The sequence below is a fragment of the Sinocyclocheilus anshuiensis genome, unplaced genomic scaffold (genome assembly GCF_001515605.1).
Source record: "Sinocyclocheilus anshuiensis isolate Anshui unplaced genomic scaffold, SAMN03320099.WGS_v1.1 scaffold154, whole genome shotgun sequence".
Classification (NCBI taxonomy): domain Eukaryota; kingdom Metazoa; phylum Chordata; class Actinopteri; order Cypriniformes; family Cyprinidae; genus Sinocyclocheilus; species Sinocyclocheilus anshuiensis.
The window spans coordinates 258588-275437 of record NW_015546101.1 but is presented as its reverse complement, the minus strand read 5'-3'; the positions used below and the strand labels follow the sequence as shown (position 1 = coordinate 275437).

The following is a 16850-nucleotide window of genomic DNA, read 5'->3' as shown; positions in this document are numbered from 1 at the left end:
AGAACGGCGCGGCCGGCGGATTCGACGAAGGAGCGTCCGGAGGGCTCGCAGCAACCGCATGTGGCGACCCCGGGCTGGACTCCGCGACCAGCACGGATCAGCTCCGACGAAACACACAGCATCTTCACGACATGGCGGCCGCGGCAACAACAATACTACAGCGAGAATAAAAGTTATGCCTACTTTCTTTGCGTGAACATTTGGGCGGCGTTATGCAAATCTTCCCACATCGTGACGTAGACATGTGGGGGCGTGTTGGAACTAGCCGTTTTAGGTAGGCGTGGTTGACTCTTAACATTTTATAAAGAATATTTCTTTGGATTTGAGACTTTAGTCTTTGCAACTTTACAGATCTTCTTTATGCACCAAGAGCTTGTAACACTCCAAAGAGAAAGGAAAAATTGAAATCGCATCATATGACCCCTTTAATGTGATCCTAATATTTTATTTAACAACTAGCCTACATGTCGCCATTCTCACAGTTCTGTTTTAGGCTGAGATAATTGCACATTATATGTCAGTCTCCCTCTAGTTCAGATCTAGCTGAAATAAAGAAAGTTTGATTTCTTCTGTTTTTAACTTAATGGGTAACTTCATAAGCTGGCCCCCAACTTGGTACCTCTACACAAATGGCCCACATATAACATATCTGTTTTTTAAGGGCTGTTTGCCTTTAACGGTCTTGATCACTTTCTAAAGGAGAGATTGTTTTGTTCATATCTTGAATGACCTGTGTACATGTCTTCTTCAGTGAATTAAAGAGGAGACTGGATGCCCAAAGGGAAATAAAGTAAGCAGGCTTGGATAGAGATGGAAAGCTCTCACTTCTTCATTTTGAGAACATGATCTTCAATGCACTTGATTTCATCATGTGAGTAGGCTACTGTACAATTTAAAGTATAAACATGTATAATTATCATGAAATTAAGCACAAGCTTTATATAAATCTAATACAGTGAAGCTTCTGAAAGATTGTTTTTTGCTGCTAGCTTGATGGCAAAAAATAAATAAATAAATAAATTAAAAAATAAAAAATAAATAAATAAATAAAAAATATATATATATACAGTATATGCAAGCACAGTTTATTATATAGCATAAGTCTGTTAAGAAACCTCCAAAAGCTGACCAATCCATCATGAGGTTGTAAGTGGATCAATATTTAGAGTCCAAACCATGGGGAAATGTCTCAGTGGCTTAGAGATATGAGTATATCACCATCCATTAAGGCAGCTATTATCCGAATTGTAATGGATCACGTAATACTATAGTGGAGGGCAAAATATAGGCATGACAGAAGGTCTACAGAAGGTCTATATTCTAAACTGTTTTCTACAGCATTCAATATGAACATAGGGGAGCACATCACTTTCAAGGAGATAGGAAGCACAATGCAATCACTCGATACTAACCTCATACAGAGCACTTATTGTATATTATCCCCATGCTTTATTCAGTTATGCTGTGCAGTATTATGGGTTCAGATGTGTAGAGAAAGCCTATTGTATCATACAAACAGTGTGGATTGCTGAATTGTGTTTACAGAAACTAGGTTTAAACGTGACAGGCTATGAGCACTATACTAATTACAAAATAGTAAATTACACTGGTCTAGTCTACATTGAAAGATAAAGTCCTGGGAAAATAGTGGGAAATTCAGTGATAACAATAGATATAATCAGAACAGGTGTTCAAATACATTTTCAAAATATGTTTTATCATAACCATCTCATTGTACCATTGTATTTGCATAAACAATTTTCAGCATTTTGTAACTGTAGAAACCATGCTATACTGAAGTTATATATACTGTACACACCAACGTGAAAATTATGACTTAATATCGCTGAACTTAATTGTGTAGCAAAACAATAAAACATGAAATGAAAAATTTTTCTCAGCTTTTACATTCACCGGATGACTATTGCTTCTTATTTTCCAGTCGAAGTTTCCACCACTTATGATTCTGTAAATAATAACAGTTCTTAAATTTAATACAAAATAATCAGTATAGGAATTATATATATTTGTTTGTTATTATATCAGGTCTCACCTTCTTTCCCAAGATGCTCGGTGAGTGTGGATGCATCTCATCCAAACTTGCATACGTGTTGCTGTCTGTAACTCGGATGTCCTCATAGGTGTTGCTCTCAGCTATGTGCTCATAGGTATTACTGTCACGTTGTTCAGGTATGTCTTGATAGGGGTTTTCTGCTAAAAGGATGTTATCGATGGGCTTTATACGGTTGTCATACTCTTGCCCGGGCTGGTCCTGCTGCCTAGCGCACACCACAGATGAGGTCTGGTAGAGTGGATTGGGCTGCAGGGCTTCTTTGTCAGTATATGGCACTCGTCCACCACCACTATGGCGTTTTTTAAGATCGAGGACAGCATAAGAGCAGGAGGCTGTTTTGGGTGGAGCTAAAGGAGGTTGTTGAGGGGTGGAGGGCATAATGTTACAAGAATTAGAGGTTGAAGACTGATTGTTTTCATCGTGGAGAGGCAACGTTAATTGAGAGTTGTAGCCTTCTGTGTCCAAGGTATCACTTTTCCTGCCATTTACGCTCTCATCACCACCTGACCTTCCAGATGTCCTTGACTCTGAAAAGCTGTGTTGTTCTTGTGATGTATTTGTACCAGGAAAACCAGCGCTTAAGGAATTCCGAAGTCGTGTATTCTTCTTTGGCACTGGTGGAACTTTTGTACCCTAATGATTTATACAACACATACATGAATTTCAAAACAAGATATGTAAAAAAAAAAAAAAAGTTTTGCACCCTAGAATTAGCCATGGTTACCAGAAAGATAGTAACCAGCTGACTTGGTTACCTGAGAAAGGCTGTTCCTGTCAATAGAGGTGGAGATTGCGAGTTTCCGGGCACTTTTAGAATACAGAAGAGGAGGCGTGCCATGCGGGACATTGCTAGTTTGTTCCCATAAACTTCTTAGAGCCTTAACGCTAACACCCGCATTAACTCTGGGCTTATTTTGAACCACGTCATAAAGCTTGTTTTTGGCGTCCTTGAAGAATGACAAATAGGACATGCATTGTAAAACATTTCCTACTGTGCTGGTATTCTCTCTTTGTTTTCATCTATTTAAAGGTAAACTTGGTATTTTTTGTATTATTATGTTGTGCTGGCCAATATGCCCAACACACACAGTTAACCATGATTTTTTTTCAAATCAAATCTGTCCAATAACAGGGGATTACTAACATAAATTGTATGAAATTTGCCTGGTTATGAGATCAACTTCAAATAAAACCACTTTTATTAGGCTACTGATAATAAATAGATTCTTCTTCTAATGTGATTGAACCTGATTTTAAAAGTACTATTCATTTCTTTGTTAAACATTTTAAATTAAGAATAATTACTGAGTGCATCTTTAAAAAGAATGATTGATACCTCTCCAACAGAGTCCATGTCTGTGTCGTATGAAGTCAGGTACTCTCCAAAAGGCTGGATCGGTGTGGTTTTAAAGTGATTGATCAGCTCTGTGAGACTGTTATGAGTGGTGGAATCACCAGAAACGACAAACAGGCCAGTCTTAGTTTGATTTATCACAAAATGGCGACAACGATCCTGTCCTCTGTCAACGTAAAGCATTAGACAAATTAAACAACTCAAAACACAGCAGCTTCAAACTGTTTTTAAAGGTTAGAACCATTAGCTAGTTGATTTTACCTCTACCCTGGGGGTTTTAACATAATATAGTATTTACTTAAAATGACTAAATTAGCTAAACTACAAACAAATGAGATCTTATGGTAGTGTTAACCAAAAAAAATCATTATTCTTACTTGTATGAAAGAATATACGCAATGGATTTTTCGCTGAGTCTGATAAGGAAGCAACCAACAGTCTTGTCTTTGAGCTGATCTTCTGCTTCACTGCAAACAGCAACAGTTACCACAGTGCACCAGTGTGCAACTGCCTCAATTTACAATCATAAACATTTCCATCTCAGATGTCATAACCAAAAACAAACAGTATTTAATATGTTCAGATGGTTTTACAGCTCATGGTGAAATAGTTACCAAACCTCTTATCTATCAATAGTTCTTACTGTCTGGAGATGAAGCCCTGGAACCAGGGCGGAAAACTTCCATCACACAGGATGAGCACAGCCTGAGTCTCCACAAACCACTTGAGGATGTGCTCCCTCTGTTGTTTTCTGTCCATGGTGAGATCTCCCCCCACTCCCTCCATTCTTTCCATCTGCTTCTCATTTAATTTCTCAGATATCTTCATCTTCTGGTACAAGGCTGCCTCTATTTGCTCCATTGTGAGCATCTCCCTCCGTGCACAAATGCACTGCGCACATCCAATAAAGCCCACTCTCCACTTTCAAACATTCATAGCATCACTCACTTACTGCAACAGGAAACAGGCACACTTCATTTGCTTAGTTTCCTCATACGTAAATGTGTGATCTTGCAAATGTAAAAGGTTCTATTGTTTGAGTTTATCTGCCCGTAGTCAATAACGACTTACTGGTTCAGTGTGATTTTGTTGCACTATCTATAGAAGGTTCTTCCGCCTGAGTTTTCAGACTTGTATAAATATCAAAGACTAAAAAAGTGGTTTAGATTTGAAAAACAGATTGGATCAGGAACTATACCCATTGCACATTTTTATAAACTGTATTAACATTTAACAAATGAATATGCTCATCTGGGGAAAAACGTTTCAGAGGCTTATTATTATTAATAAGAATTTTTGTGTTTCAGAATACCAATGTCAGATAGTTCACATTATTGCAATTTGCCTTGTTTTGATAAATTTGGATGATTTTGATTATCGGCCTCAAAGCATAAAAGACAATGTGATGTTTAATTTTAATTTTAGGTCTCACAATTTGCATGTCAGCTAAATATGTACCTCCACATTTTCATGTAATGTTTAATTTGAACAGTGTTTTAGATTAAATTAAGAAAAAAGAATCAGTCAGGAATTAGTCTTGAATTTATGCTGTAGCAATTTATGCTCTTCTATGAAGAACATGTTTTAAATGTATAAATTAAATCAAATAATTTTTTCATATATATTTTTGATGGGACATAGAGTCAAAAATGTCTATGTGGTTAAACTGTCAAAATAAATGTATAAATTTCTGATTAAATTAATTGCGGCCAAAAAAACTAAAACGTAATGCTTCGGTATGTCGGTTTTTATTCATCTTTAAAAATGCTGGGTTAAAAACATCCATTTCTGGGTTATTTGTCAACCCAGCACTGGGTGAATATTAGACTGAACACATCTGGGTTATTTTAACCGAGCTTGTTGGGTTTTATAAATTAAACCATTTGCTGAGTTGTTTTTGACATAGTGCTGGGTCAGTCAACCTATTGAAGGTTTTTCATTTTAAATAATAAAAATGCACTCTAAAATCAGTTTTTTTATATATAGGACAAGAACAGTTCATATACAATATTTTTTATTCAATGGCAAATCATGATTTTACAGGCATAAAATACTCAAAAACATTCTGTAAACTTTTTTAGGACATGACACAAGCAGCAAGAGCAGCCAATAGGAATCTGTGGGAAGAATACTACTATGGTGGCCCCGGCGACGTTCGCTTTGAGTGTAGATCCGTTGAATGCTGCATTTTAGGGCCGTGCACAGGGTGGCCCAGGTGGCTAGAGCTACTGCCCCTCTGCCCTCATTGGCTGAGGTGCCAATGAAGTGAACTCAGGACCAAGTTCTTACTGATCTGGAACTTTAAAATTAAAAATAAACTTCATCCATTCTTTCCAAATGCTGGGATCAGAAGGAAGGCGATGAAAATATTGTATTTTTCCACAACTTGGTACTGTACTGTACATCCTCTTGTTGTTTTTGGAGCATCTTTATTTTGGTTTCTGGGTAGACCTGCATTTGCCTCTCTCGTTATTTACAATACATGCGTAGATCGGTGGGCGGGGCTAAACTGGCAGTGCTGTTAAAGCAGGCTTTGATCTTCTTCTGCGGAGGCGGGGTTTAGCCACACCTTGTTACGTCATAAAGTGGCACATTCCACAACCTGTCATTTTGGCAGATTGGCTTCAATATAAGCTGTTTTTAGACTAACAAGAAAGTTTTGAGTTCTGAAACTTACAGGATGTTTTTATAGTACAATGACATATGTCAAAAGATCAAGGGAATTTTGATTTCTCAGTTCATGATCCCTTGATTATCTCAGCGCCAGCTCCATAGGTCCAGATAAAATACCAAAAAGTCACGTGGTGAGGTAGGCTGTAATCCACTAGTGCTTAAACTCAGCTTCTGGCGGTTAGGAGAATTGAAACAGAACTACCCAGCACCTGGGTAGAAATATAAAAAAATAACCCAATAAAATTACCCATATATATATATATAATAATAATAAACAACATATTATATACATTTTAAGTGTCTGTATTATATACAGCATAAACACTTAAAGAATGCATTATGGTGTGTTGCTTGTGTCAGTGTGTGTGTTTTATAACTGTTCATGTGTCTGTTCATGTATAACTGTTTTTCAGTGGGCAGTTTGCAATTGTTAAGCAGTGTCGTGAAAAGAGTTCAGGCCGGGATTTTGCTGCCAAGTTCATAAAGAAGCGTCAGAGTATTGCTAGCAAAAATAACCCAATAAAATTACCCAACAAGCTGAACCCAGCATTTGGGTAAAAAAAATAATAATAATAACCCAGCATTTTTAGAGTGTATTTACTCAGAAGTATTTGCAAGTGTTTTATTACCTCATTACAAAAACTACAAACAACTGTTTGTCACATGTTGATAAGCTTTAACACATTTCAGCAGTAAACAGAATAGAAGAGTGAGAGAACGGACAACATTGAAACTGTGACCCACAGACAGTGACTGAAGTCCAACCTGGATATAATTCAGAAGAGTCCTCTATGTTGTGTTCTTTTGTATTCATGGGACATGCCTGCCAATGTGTTGTCGTTTTTTACGCTCAGGCTTGAGTTCAACAGGTGGCGTATCCACTTTTAGAAACACGCTGCTGGCACTCGTGCGCTTTTCTAATGGTCTGTGAAGAAAGTCGCATGATCGCGTGCTAGGATTCAGAAACGTAACATATTTGTTGGTGATGACAGGTAGGTACATGTTCTTTTACTTACTGATTTTAATAAACACACTAGACGTGGAATTGTCAAACAAACTCTTTTGGTTAATCCTTAAGAGTTACCTCTGTGGGGGAGTGCCTGGAGTAGGCTATTTGATGATTTTTCCCCATTACAGTTACGTCTGCTCGTGCGCGTGTAACTTTCGAAAATTAAAAACAAACGAAGGGAGTGCATTACACCGTCTTTTTGGAGATCTGGTATTAGACCTACCTCCAGGATGAACAGTAGTTAAAACTGTCGTGTTTGTCAGGTAAAAAAGCATGGGTAAAAGTGCTTCTTTTTCGAGAGAAGCATTGAATGCACATTAGAAGTGTTACAACATGGGAAGCATATCTTGTCAAAATAGACTTTTTCCATTGTGCATTTTGTGAGTTTTCCATTTTTTTTTCTGTTCTAGACACCTGTTTTCCTTGGATAAATTTAGGCTAAATATAGGTGAGGCCTCCTCCTTATCTTGCACACTTCAGTAAGATCTAAATTTGCCCCACCATCATGAATAGGTCACATCAAACTATAAAATACTGTACCGTATATGCATTAAATAGGGGTTTTAACTGACATGCAGTTGATTTATACATAGAGGTTGTATAAAATTTTACATTTTTATGTGTACTGTTTTTTTATGAGTCTAATATAATAATAATAATATAATAATATCTTTTTATTTCTTTTTTATTTTTTTAAATAAGATCACAATGGCTGTGTTCAAGCAGCAGCTGGTCGAGACTTTCTTTGAGATTGGAGAGGAAGTTGGGAGGTAAAAATTTGTTTACTTGGCGGTTTATCATATGCTTGCTGATTGTTTCAAAACATAATGACACATATATATCTGTAATTACACATTTGCAATGATGAAGTTTTAATTTACTGCATTTCAAATAAATTAAAGGAATACTTCACCCAGAAATTAAAATATCCAGATTATTTATTAACCCCAATTTGAGATATACTTTAGTGTGTTAGTCAACACAACAAAATAAGTGCATGTCTTTAACAGATGATTATTAAAACAATGATTAACATTTAGAAGGAACGTTTTGATAACTTAATGGGAACATTAACAAAACGTTCTTAAAACATATTTTTGATAGCTGGGAAGTAACTTTTTAAGTAGTTTCTCCAACACTTGAAGTATAATATTCAACATCCTTGAAAACATTTATCAATCACTCAAAATCCAATGTTTACCAAAAGAACAGATCTCGTGCCCTGTGCTGCTTGAGGGAGAAATGGGAAGGCTGATTTGACGGTTGTGACGGGACGCTCGCTACTCCTAAATTAACCGCTCATACTGATCAGTGACTGCAGAGCCGGAGGCCTGACAAAACATTTAGTCCTGCCACTTTACCAAACACACACACACACACACACACACTGCTAGTATTGGATCTGTCACCCTCCATTGGTTGAGCGCTGGGCCAATGTCAAACTAATTTTAGCCACGCTGTTGTTCTTCTGCAGTGTCCTCTCACATTCAGAGCTCATCCCACACACACACACAAACTTGGCTTACAGATGGATTCACATATTCGTAACCCTCTCTGAACAAGCATCCAAACTCATGTATAAACATGAATAGGATCTCTATAGCCACAATTGCAAACGAGAGCGGGATTTTAAGCCTGGACTTTGGACCAAATACAGGTTAAGATATTTGCATCTCTGACTGCACTTACATACTAAAAATATGCATGATAAATACATGATAATGCACTGGTATCTCACCTTAGAATCAAAATAGAGCTTATATCACAATGCAAACTGTATAATGTTTCCAAAAAGGCTTCTTTATGGAACATTCGGCATATTTTTTAACCAGTCTAAGCTCATTGGAAAAACTTGCTACTACTCACATTTTTGCTAAACTAAACAAATATATATATATATATAATAATAATAAACAACATATTATATACATTTTAAGTGTCTGTATTATATACAGCATAAACACTTAAAGAATGCATTATGGTGTGTTGCTTGTGTCAGTGTGTGTGTTTTATAACTGTTCATGTGTCTGTTCATGTATAACTGTTTTTCAGTGGGCAGTTTGCAATTGTTAAGCAGTGTCGTGAAAAGAGTTCAGGCCGGGATTTTGCTGCCAAGTTCATAAAGAAGCGTCAGAGTATTGCTAGCCGGCGAGGTGTGCTCCGAGAAGAGATTGAGCGAGAGGTCAACATCCTACAGCAGATACACCATCCCAATATTGTCATGTTACATGACGTGTTTGAGAACAAGACAGATGTGGTGTTGATTTTGGAGCTGTGAGTAGAGCTTGTATTGATGCTTATACAAATGATATCGCTATTACATAAGTTTGGGCTTGGATCATATTTAATGTGCATATTTTATTAAATTGTTCACCTACCTATCTTTACTGAGAGGAGTTTATGCATTTTTGTAGGGTGTCTGGAGGAGAGCTTTTCGACTTTCTAGCAGAGAAAGAGTCTTTAAGTGAGGAGGGAGCCACACAGTTTATTAAACAGATTCTAGAGGGCGTGCACTATTTGCACACAAGGAATATTGCTCATTTTGACCTGAAGGTACAGTACACCCACTGGCCTCATAACACTGCCCTAGAACATTACAGTACAACACATTTGCGCTGACAGATGTGGAGTGCTGCAGAATGCTCTGTCAGAAGAACAGTGTGCCTTTGTGTGCATATGAGTGTGGGTGTGCTCCTGTGTGTGTAATTTATTTTCCGGTTTGCAGCCTGAAAACATCATGCTTCTGGATAAGAACGCCCCACTGCCCCGAATCAAACTCATTGATTTTGGCTTGGCCCACAAGATTGCTGAAGGGGTTGAATTTAAAAACATCTTCGGAACACCAGAGTTTGTTGGTATGATACATGTTCTGTTTAAATCTTAAAGCCTGTAGCCTTCAATATGCACGCAAGGGTCTTAAAATGCACTTGAGTGCAGCATTTTTTAAATGCTGTGTCATGCGCAAGACGCTGCAAAAGATGCAAAAGACCTGAGTTCAGTGGTCAAACATGGTTGTCTAGCATGTTGACAGAAAAATAACAGAAAAGCAGCGCAGTGGAATGCAAAAACATGTTCTGTGTGAATGACTCCTAGCACACTTTTTGAATTCTTAAAGAAATAGTTTGCTCAAAAAAACACATTTGCTGAATACTCAGAGAAATATAGCATTACATCACTTGCTCACCAATGAATCCTCTGCAATGAATGGGTGCCGTCAGAATGAGAGTTCAAACTAAAACATCACAATAACCCACAAGTAATCAACACGACTCCGGTCTATCAATTAATGTATTGTGAAGTGAAAAGCTGTGTGTTTGTAAGAAACAAACCCATCAAGTCGTTTTAACTTTAAACCGTTACTTCTGGCCAAAATACGTGTCCATAATGCATTATAATGCTTCCTCCAGTGAAAAAGTCCATATCCTGTTGTACTCTCACATAAAAATGTACTGACATATTAGTTTAGAACTGTTTTGGACAGTTTTTGCTTGTAAACGGTGCTTGAGCTATGCATATTTTTCTCCTGATTCAGATGGAGTACACAATATTATGGATAAAGACACTGTTTGAACTTGAAAACATTAATGCTGGATTTGTTTCTGACAAAACATGCAGCTTTTTGCTTTTTGTTGATTGATTGACTGGAGTCGTGTTGGTTACTTGTGGAGTATTGTGATGGTTTTACCAGCTGTTTGAACTCTCCTTCTGAGCAAGTGATGTAAAGTTATATTTCACCAAATCTGTTCCAATGAAGAAACAAACTCCTCTACATCTTGGATCGTCTGAGGGTCAGCAATCATTTTTAATGATTTATTCCTCATCTCATTTTGTTTTTACTGTTTTCAGCTCCAGAGATTGTGAATTATGAACCACTGGGACTGGAAGCAGATATGTGGTAAGATCAGTTTTTAATGTACAATAAATGTAAATATCTCAATTATTTGAGTTTATGATAATTTTTTTAATTTTAAATAATTAAATTCAATGCTTTACTTTTATAGGAGTGTTGGTGTTATAACATATATTCTGTAAGTAAACAAAAACATTATTTTTTCAAGCCTGTAAATGTAATATGTGATAGCAAAGTTCTAAAATGTCTAATATGTTGCTAATACGCTTTCTGAATGAAGGTTGAGTGGGGCATCTCCTTTCCTAGGAGAAACGAAGCAAGACACTCTGGGAAACATCTCAGCCATGAACTATGAGTTTGATGATGAATTCTTTGGCCACACCAGTGAGCTTGCCAAGAATTTTATACGACAACTGCTGGAAAAGGACACCAAGTAAGTGCAGAGGGCTGAGATAATCTAAGGCCATGTGTGTTTGAATGTGAGCTTTGTGTTTGTGACAATGCAAAATATGGTGCTTTTTGCAAGTAATATGGCATAAATTACCATCTTAATTATGTATTTCAGAAAGAGACTCACAATTCAAGATGCCTTGAATCACCCCTGGATTAAGGTATGTTATCAGCTTGTGATTGTATGCCCGAAAGACATTTATAGGCATTCATTTTTTTCAGTTTCTCTCACTCAGTCCTTACATATCGCTCTCAGTCTTAACCCGATTGTCTGTTGGCAGTCTAACGAGCATAAAGAAGAATGCAGTAAAGCACCAGAGAGGAAGAGAGAGCGTAGGCAGCTGAAGACAAAGCGTCTCAAAGAGTATACAATCAAGTCCCACTCCAGCATGCCTCCTAACAACACCTACATCAACTTTGAACGCTTCGCACAGGTGGAGGAGGACGTGTCGGCCATGGAGGGCTCTTTCTGCCAGCTGGCGTCAGCTCATGACTCCCTGCAGGAAGACATTGACACACTAGTGTCCATCTACAATGAGAAAGAGATGTGGTACAAAGAAGAAAGCGAAAGCATCAGACACGAGTTGTCCCAGCTCCGTTATGAGTTTCGTAAGGTCGAGGCCCAGAGGCGGGGTGTTCACGAAGACATGAGGAGTGTGGATGCCAGCATTAGCCGAGTGAGCGAGCGATATAAGGAGAGGCAGACTCGTTATGAGGCCTTGCAAAAGGAGCTGTGTGCCGAGCTGCAGTGGGTACAGGAAGTGGTGGGTTCATTCCAGGTCACCTTCCCAAACTGTAGCTTTAGCAGCGTGTTTAATACTGATGTCAATGAAGCACTGAAAGAGTTGCTGAATAGATCCTGTGGAGGAGACCTGCTGACGGACAGCAATCTGGACCAGCAGAGATGACACATTAATAACCCGCCACCCACTGATCACACATCGTTATATTAACATGGGCGAGTTAAATGTGCTGAAGATAATGTGCTGGGGAATATATACCTGAATAAAAGCAGTTATGGTCAGTGGTCACTCAGAGAACTATATACATGAAATATGAAACACAATTTTGTATGAGTTTATTATTTATGGTTAACAGGTTAAATAAAATTAATTAATGTTTTTTAATATATTTATAGGGTCATTCCATCTCAAGTGTAAAGTTGGTTGCTTGACCATTTTAATTTTCTATATATTTTTTTTTTTTTTGCACAGTTACCTCTTGGTATTGCAAAACCACATTTTTTTTTTTTTTTTAAATGTGCACTAGAGATCTTTTTTTTTATTTTTTTATTCCAACGAGCTAGGACTATCCTGAGCCGAGATATTGAGGTTTGCGTAAATGTTCGTATAATTTGTTGTGAGCCATGACACAAAGACTGGCTGCTGTGATTAAACCAAATTATGCAATACCAATACATGGAGCTAATCCATCAAAAATAAGTAAATAAATACATAAATAAAATAAAAATAAATAAAACAAAATTGGCATATATATATATATACACACACACACACACACACACATACGATTATAAAAGATTACTGTTTCTAAGTAAAAAAAAATTTAAATGGTGCTACAAAGCTATTTTTTCTTTTTTCTATTTTGTCTTTTTTCACTTTTATCTAGTATCAATATGAAACAAATCTGATAACTCTGAGTTGTAAAATCACAAAGCAAGATGCTTTTTGATTTAATATTATGTATTAGGTGTACAGTATTTAAAATTATGGTGCTTCCTTTATTTATATTATCTGATCAGAACATGTTGTCCGCCTTTGGTTATTTGTATACCAGATCAGATTAAATAAGGTTGAAATGGCAAATGAACCAAGCTTCTTTGATTAAATCCAGTTTTATTCTTTTTTTTCCATTTTTATACAGTCTATGCGAAAAACTTGACAAATTTCTGGACCTTTATAAGGAAACAGCCAAGCGAACAAAACTACATAAATGTTATAATAGATAAATGAAATGTGCACTGTTTTTAATTTTATTTTTTAAATGTATTTATTTTGAATGATTCCCAATATATTTATATTCACGGTTTCTAGTATTTATACAGGTTTTACATTTTGATTTCAATGCTGTAATTAGCAATTCTTTTAATTTTATCTTTGAAGCAGATTTGTTACGTGACAGCATTAATGAAAGTTTCTTAAGGGTCAACATCTATGTTATCTGCATCTCCTGCGCTCCATTAAGCCACTCCCATAATATCTGTCATCACTCAAATTAATGCACGACTCATATTAACCGTAGGCTATAGCATGTGTGTAAGACTCAATACAATTATAAAGTAATTATTTCATCACTAATAAATCTTTCAATGAGTAAAACCGGCTGTGTCTATAGTATTATAGACTACACAACATTATTATATTATTTTCAAATTAATTTTTAAATTATTATAATTTTAAAATGATTGTCCCTGGATCGGTAGGGTACTTTTGTAGTAAAGTAGTAGTGGTTGGGACAGATTTTAAGTATCAACTCTGTCTAAAAAGATGCAATCTAATCCTGTAAACCTGCTCCCGAGCAGGTTAAAGTTTACGGACCTGTTGCTATGACAGCAACTCCGGGATGAGCTTCGAAGAACCAACCAATCCAAGACCATGCCAAATCGTCAACAATCAAATCCAGCTAACTGATTTAGCGACGTACGAAGAACGGGCCCCAGAAAGCAGTCCGATAAAACCACTTGTTTTCGCATTATTCTTTTAGGCCTACAGGAGGCAGCGTTCACCCCTTATTTACTATATTGGACGCACAGGCATGTCTTCCATGAGAAGTACTGGTTTTAGATGACAGGATCATATTGTGTTTGTTGTTGGGTAACTCTGAGGGCAGTCAGTGACTTAGTGTTTGGCTGCTGTCCCTTATAAAGGTTTGGCAGGTGAGGGATGATCCAGTATTTTACTGCAATTAAAGAACAAACAATTGTCAGGTCTTGGGCAGCCTGTGCTAGCTCGTGGACTCTTCTGGTCAGTTTAAGCCTCACAGTAATTCATTCTTATTAAATAAGCTTAATTATTTTATTTTAATGGCTTCTTTAGTCTCACAACCACATTATCCCATCTTTTATTAGACTCGGCGTGCGTGAACCCGCGCTGCTGTGTGCGCTCAGATAGTTCTGAAGAATGTTTATCTGTATGTGTGCAGTACAGATTAAGTCGGCCTTCTTTTAAACCATTATTTTTGTTTTATTCACTTTGTAAAAAAAAAAGTTGCCCAACTAAAAATGAAACCTTAATTGCTTATTTACTTATTTAAATATACAATAGGCTATAAAATTTAATACATTACATAGTTTATTCCTGTAATGGCAAAGCTAAATTTTCAGCAGCCATTACTCCAGTCTCATGTGTCACATGATCGTTCAGAAATCATTCAAATATGCTGATTTGATGCTAAGTTAATTATAAATGCTGAAAACAGCTGCATAACATTTTTGTGGAAACGGGGTATGTTTTTTTCTGGATTCTTTGATGAATAGAAAGTTCAGAAGATCAGAATTAAATTGAAATAAAATCTTTCGTAACATTATACATGTCTTTACTTCATTTTTGATCAATTTAATGCATCCTTGCTGAATAAAAGTATAGATTTTCCTAAAAAAAAACATACTGACTCTCAGACCTTTGAACAGTAGTGTCATAATTATCTGTCAATAATATCATATAATAATATTTAGAGTAATATCAAAATGGTAATGCATTTGTGTATGCTCATTCCCCTATTTTTTTTTTTTGTTTAGATTACCTTTGTCTGTACAAATAGTATAGAGTGTTAATATTGACCATTTATTATTTACGTAATAATTGTCCCAAAATAATTGTCCCATCTGTATCAAATATTAATATAGCTGCATCCCTAGATTCACTGTACCTCTTTATCTCTCAGATGTGACGGTGAGGTTTTAAGGTGGCACCATGGCTGCGATGATACCACCAGTAAAACTAAAATGGTTGGAGCACCTCAACAGCTCCTGGATCGCTGAGGACAGCGAGTCCATCTCCACCCGTGAAGGCGTCGCTCTGCTGTATGGCAAGCTGCTGGCCAATAAGGAGGTGGTTCTTCTCCCTCAGCAGGTGCTATGTCTGAAGGGCCCTCAGCTGCCGGACTTTGAGCGAGAGTGTCTGTCCAGCGATGAACAGGAGCATTATCTTGATGCGCTGCTGGCCAGTCAGCTTGCTCTGGCCAAGACGGTGTGCTCTGATTCGCCCTTTGCCACTGCCCTACGCAAACGTCTGCTTGTGCTGCAGCGGGTTTTTTATGCACTTTCCAACAAATACCATGACAAGGGCAAGGTCAAACAGCAACAGCACTCGACTGAAAACACTCTGGGTTCTGCGGACTTACAAGCAGTTAGCGAGCGGCCGCGCTCTAGTACAGACGCCCTCATTGAGATGGGCGTGCGAACGGGTCTTAGTTTGCTTTTTGCTTTGCTCAGGCAGAGCTGGACGCTTCCTCCGGCCGGTCCAGGGATCAGCCTCTGCAATGATGTCATCACCACAGCCATCGAAGTGGTGGGCTCCCTTCCGCCGCTCTCCTTGGCCAATGAGAGCAAGATTCCACCGATGGGTTTGGACTGCCTGGCCCAGGTCACCACGTTTCTGAAAGGAGTGACCATGCGGAACTCAGGGGCCGATGTGGTGGGAAGGAGGTTGGCGTCTGAGCTGCTGCTGGGATTGGCAGCGCAACGAGGGTCGCTGCGCTACCTGCTGGAGTGGGTTGAGATGGCCCTGGCTGCATCGGCCAGTATCAGCAGCCTGGAGCAGAGCCAGGAGGGGCTGATGGGATACGACTGCTTCATGAACATTCTGATGCAGATGAGGCGTTCACTGGTACATGCTCACTAATACACTCATACACTGATACCAATGTGTTTGTTTGACATTGTTGGATGTTGTTAAATTACTGAATGTCTGGTGTTGTAGGGTTCATCTGCTGATCGCAGCCAATGGAGGGAGCCGACCCGCACGCCTGATGGTCTCTGTTCCCTATACGAGGCTGCACTTTGTCTGTTTGAGGAGGTAAAATACAAATATAAATATATTGATGTATATTTGTAGTATAGATAAGAGGAGGCCATGTCAATTTGACGCATGAATCCCTCAATGAAAAACAGTTACAATGTGTGGTACTTTAATATATAACCCTGTGAAGCCTGACATTTAAAGGGGTCATATGATGCGATTTCAATTTTTCCTTTCTCTGTGGAGTGTTACAAGCTGTTAGTGCATAAAGAAGATCTGTAAAGCTGCAAAGACTAAAGTCTCAAATCCAAAGAGATATTCTTTATAAGAGTTAATAGTCAGCCACACCTACCTAAAACGGCTCATTCTAACACACCCCCACATATCTACATCACAATGTGGGAAGATTTGCATAACGCCGCCCAAATGTTCACGCAAAGAAAGAAGGCGTAACTTTTATT

At 37.8% G+C, this 16850-nt stretch overlaps 2 protein-coding genes across 2 annotated transcripts in view; both read left to right on the top strand.

Annotated features, from left to right (window-relative positions):
• Positions 1–4098: 4098 nt before the first annotated feature.
• Positions 4099–12442, top strand: LOC107700413 (death-associated protein kinase 3-like). The gene is made up of 10 exons (XM_016502051.1): positions 4099–4188; positions 7813–7880; positions 9163–9384; positions 9525–9663; positions 9836–9965; positions 10957–11005; positions 11112–11138; positions 11241–11393; positions 11526–11571; positions 11692–12442. Exons 1-10 carry the CDS (start codon positions 4159–4161, stop codon positions 12316–12318), a joined length of 1491 nt encoding a protein of 496 aa, XP_016357537.1. The 5' UTR covers positions 4099–4158; the 3' UTR covers positions 12319–12442.
• A 2876-nt stretch (positions 12443–15318) lies between these two features.
• The window catches only part of LOC107700351 (probable E3 ubiquitin-protein ligase HERC1), a 56773-nt gene continuing 55241 nt past the window's right edge, over positions 15319–16850 (top strand). Inside the window, exons 1-2 of the mRNA XM_016501981.1 lie at positions 15319–16257; positions 16351–16446. Of these exons, the coding sequence (XP_016357467.1) occupies positions 15343–16257; positions 16351–16446 (1011 nt within the window). The 5' untranslated portion in view covers positions 15319–15342. The remainder of the gene's footprint in view (positions 16258–16350; positions 16447–16850) is intronic.

Bases quoted from the DNA above. Each gene is read 5' to 3' on its own strand.
- LOC107700413 (XM_016502051.1), top strand. From the start codon at position 4,159: ATGTGCTCCCTCTGTTGTTTTCTGTCCATG. The intron at 9,385-9,524 runs GTGAGTAGAGCT...GCATTTTTGTAG, and splicing joins GTGGTGTTGATTTTGGAGCT to GGTGTCTGGAGGAGAGCTTT. The intron at 11,394-11,525 runs GTAAGTGCAGAG...TATGTATTTCAG, and splicing joins CTGCTGGAAAAGGACACCAA to AAAGAGACTCACAATTCAAG.